This window comes from Nestor notabilis, unplaced genomic scaffold, assembly GCF_000696875.1.
Source record: "Nestor notabilis isolate BGI_N333 unplaced genomic scaffold, ASM69687v1 scaffold2187, whole genome shotgun sequence".
NCBI classification, from domain to species: Eukaryota; Metazoa; Chordata; class Aves; order Psittaciformes; family Psittacidae; genus Nestor; species Nestor notabilis.
The window spans coordinates 7,331-14,584 of record NW_009934919.1 but is presented as its reverse complement, the minus strand read 5'-3'; the positions used below and the strand labels follow the sequence as shown (position 1 = coordinate 14,584).

Genomic DNA, 7,254 nt, shown 5'->3' with positions numbered 1-7,254 from the left:
CCCACCCACCCCCCCCAAACCCAAACCAAAACCCAGTTTCCTTACTGTGCATAAAGTGTTGTGGGATTTGAAATGCAGATAACCTCTCGCTTCCTCCCATCTCATAAAAGCTACCTCAGATGGTTGAATTGCAAGGAATGCTGCATGCCCTATTTGTTCAGCTTTGTGGAGCATAGCATTTGTGGCTGGGACAGCTTTTCTATTTCCTGTTTTATTTCAGGAGAGTGCTTGACTCTTATTTGCTTTGTCACTGGTGCAAGTGCCAAAGGCAGTATTAGTTTTAATATGTCTTTAAGTGTAGTTACAGCATTTTAGATATGATGCATTTCTTAGTCTTGGTTCAAAGTGCATCCAGGTCAACAAGACAGACTCTCATCGACATGTCTGGGTGGCATGTGCATCCCTTCTGTCAGAGACTGGTGCTGTTCCAGCACTCTGATTTCCCTTACACGAGCTACCTCATCTCTTCATACATAAATGCACACAGATAGAGAGCAATTCCTGTTCCCAAGTTATTTTCCAAGAAAAGCAAGGTACCATAATTGGTCCTATCATTAGGTTAGGATCCAAAGGGCCCAATCAGCTTGTTAGACAAAAGCTTTTCCCAGTGCTGATTACAGAGGGAGTGTGACCATCAATTAGAACTCCTCTCTCTGAATCTTTGTTTTTCAGAGAAGGAAGGGCACATAAGGGATATTTCAGAGAAGATCCAAAAATAGCAGGTGGCTGTCACTTCTGCACTGTGCTCTGTTATAATCATGAGATTGGAGAAATAACATGTCTGGGTTGCACAGGGATGTAGAAATGTGGGTCTACTGTTTAAATGCCAGAAATGGGTATGGAGAGATATGGATTGTACAGATAAGACTGCAGCTCCTGACAGACCTTTCTGCCTGTTTTCTCATGCAACATACTTACTTTTCCGCTTTATTTAAAAGTTTTAAAAGATGTCAGTGGTCTTCTGATAAAGGTGTTGCAATGATTTATATTTTAGTGCACTTTCTGACCTGTGGGTGAGTATTTAAGCTGTTTGCTTTCATTCACCAAACTCAATAAATCAGAAGATTTATTCCATCCAGTGTGTGTGTGTGTGTGTGTGTGTGTGTATAAACACGGAATTTATCCAGCAAAGGGAATATTAACAGTTTTTGGTTCTTTTTTGTTTTTTGCTTGGGTTTGGTTTCTTTGGCAAAGAAGGCATGTTGGCTTTCTTTGGTATTGGTCAAATACCAACTAAACAGACTCATATTTTGTTCATTTTAAGTAATTGCCATGACTTAATGAACAATAGACTTTTATTTCAAAAGGGAGCAACCTCATTAATGCAGAACTCTCATTGCTGCTATCTCAACATCAAATGTATGGTATAACAAAGCTACCCTCCACCAGAAGCCACATGCTGCCTCATCAAAACCAAAACCAGGAAACATTTCACTTACTTTGAAAAAGACCGTATCAAAATGGAAATAGGGGAAGGGAGGAGAGGCTGCAGCTGCTGCAGTCCAAAGTTTCAACTAGAGAGCTCTTATTTTTTAATCTCTTCTTAACACTTGTCAAATTTGACAAGTTCATGTAGCTGTTGGTTTGTGGGGGTGTGCATATGTTTACATATATTTACTGTTTTATTTTCATGTCACCACATAGTTCTTATTTAATAAATCAATGGTATTATATAAAGTTAGAAGTGATGGTCAAACTGAAGCGTTCTTGGTTTGTTTTTCAGTAATGGGGCTTTCATTTCAATTTTCCAGTTGAGAGTGGATTTCAGTTATTTGGCTTCCAGTGCTTATGCTTCAACAGTATTAATAAATTCTTTTAGTTAATCTGAGTGGCAGTGCCATTTAATGTGCAATTGGACAAGTGAAAACATCATTCACCCAGGACTGAAGGCCAAGCAATCTGTACAGTTTGAGCTTTGTGCTGATACTAAGCAGTCAGCCAAACTTGAGTCCAAATACTGAAAGAAAATGCATTTAACTTAATTATGTATTTTTGGCTATTTATATATCCAAAATCATTTTCACCAATTACACATATTTGTTTTGTTCTCTACTACTGAAATCAAAAGGTAATTCATACAATTAAGCTGATCAGAAGAGAAGCTGTTCAATACTTGTTGTTCAGCAGTATTCGAAATTCCCAAAAGAAATCGGTGAACTGCTTTGCCTTCCATACTTGAACCCTACTCCCAAAATGCAGAAGGGTTCAACTCAATAATTTCCTGTTGGTTTCTTATAGAAACTAGCTCTGTGGTTTTGATGCCATCTTACTACCTACAGGCCATAAGCTACTAAAGACTGATGAAATCTATGAAGCCTTTATGCCTATCAGTAGCTCAAGCTAAATGTTCTTGTTTTGTCTTTCTCCAGTCCTGTCTCTTTTAAATGTTTTTGGAAACCTTATGACATTCTTGCCTGCTCCATCTTTGTCCCATGCTAGTCCTGGTTTCCATTTTAGGAAATGTTTTGGATCAGCTGTGAAACATGGGGTCAACAGTAGAGACAACCACTGTGTAAGTGACTGTCATCTCTGCAGGAAATGTTTCCCAAACTAGTTAGGTTTTTTTGTTTCTGACACTGATTGAATGCTCTGGTCTCATATAACATCACTCTTCTATTATAGATAAGGTGGCAGAACATGATGTCTGTCATCTGTTGAACTTGATTGTGCATCCACATGTTCATCTTCTTTGCTAAGCCTGGTCCAAGACCTGCAGTCAGACCCTGTAGTCCCTTTCTGTTTGTTGGTGCCTTATCTAGAGCAGCACTTTGCTTGCATCCGTGTATGCTTTTTCCTACGGCTGGTTTTCATTATCAACTGCATTGAGTCCAATTCAGAATGTGAGTACTTGCCTGCATATTTGGGTATGAAAATGGTTTGGGGGCTCAAAACATTCAGGTGACTGCAGGTAGTATATGAAGAATGTGGAAGTTGAGGATTATTCTCTGAATGGGCAAAAGTGGAAGAGGATACCAGAGGAGTGGGGCACTGAAAGAGGCTGCTCAGAGAAGTTGTGGAGTCTCCATTCTGGGAGGTGCTCAACCTAGACTGTAAAGGGCCATGAGCAACCTACATACATCTGACCTACTCTGAGTGAGAGGCTGGAACAGATGACTTTGAAAAGTCCCTTCCAACTGAAATAGTTCTGTGAATCTATGGTTCTTACTCAGTTGCTATGTGAGGTATTGGATTCACTAGCTTTGGGCAGGTGAGAGGGCAAGTGTGGTCTAGGGGAAGAAGAGTGTTTAGAAATACGATTTAATTTATATAGATTCCTTAAACTGTGCTGTGGTTTTGAAAAGCTTTACAAGCTGTCTCCCTCCTTCTCTTTTAACTTGAGGATATATGGTTATCCTGTGTCCGTCATTAACACTATACATAAGAGCATGTGTTGAAACTGGTACCTCAAAATTGAGCCTCAGTGCAACAGGAATTGTTAAAAGCCTGATCCGGACATCACTGGTGCACTTAGTGAGCACAGCCAGACACAGGCTTCAAAAACTAGAATTGAATGGCTTGCCATTAGGAGAGTCTTGGAGATAGAGTACAAATTAGAGTATTTTATGTATTCTGTCCTAATTATACTCTCATGCTCAGAAAGATTAGAGGAAGAACAAACATGACTTTCTTTTAAGAAGAGATTAATAAGGACATGGGGGAACGGACACCTACACACTGCTTTCTTCAAATACACAACATGCTGTGATGCTGAATGTTTCTAAAAATGGGAGAAATGCTGAGATGTTCAGATTGACATTTCAGTGCCTGTCTGATTTGTGTGTCTGTCTGAAATACAGGGTTCAATAATCCTATTATATGTGTCTGGCACACTCCTCCTTTAGCAATGTGCCTTCCATAACTGCTATAATAAGACAGAACAGCCAAAGCCTAAATCTGTGTGTCTCATCCTGTCACTCAGCAAAGTTATATTGTCATCAGAAGCAATCTATTGTTTTCTTTCCTGCTGTGTGGTATTGAGTTTTCTAACCTTTCTTAATGTTGTATTTGGCTTTTAACTTTCTTACCAAAGGTTAATGTTATTAAGTTGAGCAGGTACTTGTAAAGCTACAAGCCGTATTGCCTACCTTGCAGTAGTTCTACTGTCCTTTCATTAAACCCTGGCTGCATTAGAAAGCTCTGTCTTGAAGACTTTTGTCATTTGGGAGTAATATGGTGAAGGTTGACAAGAACTGCATTTGAACTGTCGTCCAATTCTTTGGTTATAAAATACTGTATTTGATATGTCAGGAGCAACAGGTTTATCTTAAACTCTCTTACCATCAGTGAACATGAACTGCACAGACACTAATTCCAGCTTGGCTGTAAAAATGATGCAGGAAGATGCAAGTGCTGCTGCCTGTCCTCTTCCCCAGCACGTCCTGACCATGCGAGTCTCTTTGCCACTGTGGCAAAAGGAGATCTAAAGTCTCTGCTCATTTCAGAAATGGTTATCTGCTTGATGTGGAAAAATAAACTAATTTGAAGGAAGTGGTGACACTGTCAACATTTTTCAGTATGATCTACAGTAGTACTTGTGTGTATCAGGTGTGGACAGTGACTGAACAGTTTCAGGATATGGTAACAGGGCTGAAAAGTAGGATGTCCATATGTTCTTCTGGAGCTGCAGTAAGTGACAGTCGGTGCTCTGCAGCCGCCATGCTGATGTTACCTTGCCTTGTAGTTGCTCTGAAGTATTTTTCTTATCAAAGAATGCCCTGAGAAGCTAGTCAAGAACTAACTTCCAGTGAAATACTTTTAACAGTAGAAAGCATAAAATAATAAATAATAATTTAAGCTGTTGTAGGTCAGCACTTAAAAAAAAATAAATATAAAAACCCAGACAATTTGGTCTTCCCTGCGTGGAAAGCAGAATTGCAGCCTACCTGCAGCTACCAAACCTTGACTGTCCAAGGAGGAGATCAGGTTTGTTAATGACTGTGGGAAGGAGTATTTCAAAGTGCTAGGGGAGAGTGAGGGTTAAATCTTTTCTTTATAAATTAGTATCTATAAACCATTTCTACCAGTGCTGTGAAGCCAAGCTATGGCCCTGGCAAAAGATAAAAGATCTTCCTTCTTTCCTGCTAGTTTAAGAGCTCAGGTTCTGTCTCTTCTCTCAAGCTCAGCAGTAGCTGTCCCTGCCATTGATTTAGTCTTCGTCTGTCATGTTCTTGTGCTGTTCAAAGGCTGATTGTGAAAGACTGGGGAGGTTCTGTCTGTTCACAGTTTCCAACAGCTTGGTCTCTCTTGCCACTATCAATGCCAATAACGAGACTGTCTGAGAGCACCCTGTTCTTAGCGAATGAGACCTCTTTTCATTTAGAGTGGCTTTGATTAACAAATTCCCTTCAGTAGTTCACAGAACCAATTTTGAGCTTTCTGGGTGGGCCCGAACATCCCTATACTTTTCTTGGGATCCTTTGGCGTCTCTGGCTGATGGTGTTCAACTCGCTGTTCATTACAGACTCCAGATGGCTTGTGTCCCTTCTCCCCCTATCAGTGTTATGTTTTGGTCTTTCCTGGTGAAAGGAGACATGGCAGCTCTTCAGGTTGTTTGATGCTTACCACTGAGTCCAGGCTGTAGCTGCATCTTCCCCAGCCTCTTCGTGGGGGCAGCAGCTTCGCTTCAGCAAGGGAGGTCTTTGATCATATGAGCTGTTACAGCTATATGATGCTTCACCTTGGCCAGCCTGTTATTACTGCTTGAAAAGGTATTTAGAGCAGTATCAGGTATCAGAAAGGCTACTGCTTTTAATCAGGTTTCCTTTCTGAAGGTTTTGAGGAAGGAGAAGTGGTATAATAAAAAGCTTTCTGATATATCTTCCCTTATCCCTTCCACTTCATCCAAATCCCCTACTGTGTTGCTTGGTTTTATATTCATTCTTGTTCTGTGGGGAAGCATTTCAATGATAGTGTGTATCTTGCTGTTGGAGGCTTATTATTTTGTTGCATGCAACCCACTAAACTCCATCCATGCACTGATCTGGGAAATCAGTCTTCTGTACTTCATTTTTACCACTAAGGTAGAGGGAACTTTAATATGTTGGTGTGTTTTTCTCATGTAACAGAAGAATGGACACGCACACATACAAAGATTCTGTAGTCTGAATGCTTCTCTCTTATCAGTTGTTACTGTACATAGCAGAAACAAAATCTGTCAGATAAAGACAAAGCTAGGAGGCTTTTAAGGGGATCCTGAAGTTGTAGGAGGGGGAACCTCTAAATCTAGCATGTATGGTTCTTATTTTAATTTACAATGCTGTATTGGGTATTCTGTATCCTTAATCTCTTTGAGTAGTGACTTTATATGGCAGATATACTCCACTTTTCCTTATTCAGCTTTTTATCAGAGACTTAGGAATTGCTTTAGCTCTCAATTAAGAAACCTGAACTCCTGCTTTTCTCCATGTTAACACGCTTTCATCCATATTACTCCACTGCAAGGAAATTGTCATATAAAGCAGATTAACTGGTACAACTGCACTGGTTCTGGGAAGCCTGAACACTTTGGTGTGCTTATGTTTATATACATTTGAATATATGTAGCATAAACATAGAAACAGCAGCACCAGAGGACAGTTATTTTCCTCATCACCTGGGGCTCACTACAACAAAACTTGTCCATCCAGCAAAGCACCGTAGAACATGCTTATCCAAACTCACAAACGTACTAGATGGGTTTTGAATATCTACCTATGTGCCTATTAAACCATTCTTTCATAATAATGTGTTCAGTTGGGACTTAGGTCTTTGGGCTCTGTAAGGGTAACAGTCTTTTAGTTAATTCTTTATCTCCACGCAGAGACTTTAAGACATGTTGACTGCAGTTAATTTCACCAAAGACAACATTAGTTTCTGTAAGTGAAAGATGACTGACACGGGGTTTTTCTATCCATTTTTCTGCTTCTTCACTAGGGATGTGAACTAATCGAGACGATGAACCAGGACCTCACAGATTTCACCAAGTGCCTTCAGATACTCCAGAAAAAGATAGAGAAGAAGGGCCTCCAGGTAAGGGCAACACATCTTTTGTCTCTGGTTCTTACTAATTACTCTTCCTCTCAATGTGTTTTGGTTAATTTTGTAAGTTTGCACTGAAATGAAACTGTTTTCTGTAGCCTTACCATTCTGTGGTTTTGCCATAATTTACTGCATACCTTGTAAGCATTGATGCTTCTGCTAAGAGGAATTACACAGTGTGTCAATGAACAAGGGTTGGCTTTCTTAAAAGGCAGCTTGTATTGATTTCTGTTAATG

The 7,254-nt window shown here is 39.9% G+C and overlaps 1 protein-coding gene across 1 annotated transcript in view; it reads left to right on the top strand.

Annotated features, from left to right (window-relative positions):
* Nucleotides 1-7,008, top strand: part of LOC104408078 (thiamin pyrophosphokinase 1-like) — a gene marked incomplete at both ends in the record, with an annotated part of 54,001 nt that extends 46,993 nt beyond the window's left edge. The window contains one exon of the mRNA XM_010017559.1: nucleotides 6,913-7,008. Within this exon, the coding sequence (XP_010015861.1) occupies nucleotides 6,913-7,008 (96 nt within the window). The remainder of the gene's footprint in view (nucleotides 1-6,912) is intronic.
* Nucleotides 7,009-7,254: the final 246 nt, after the last annotated feature.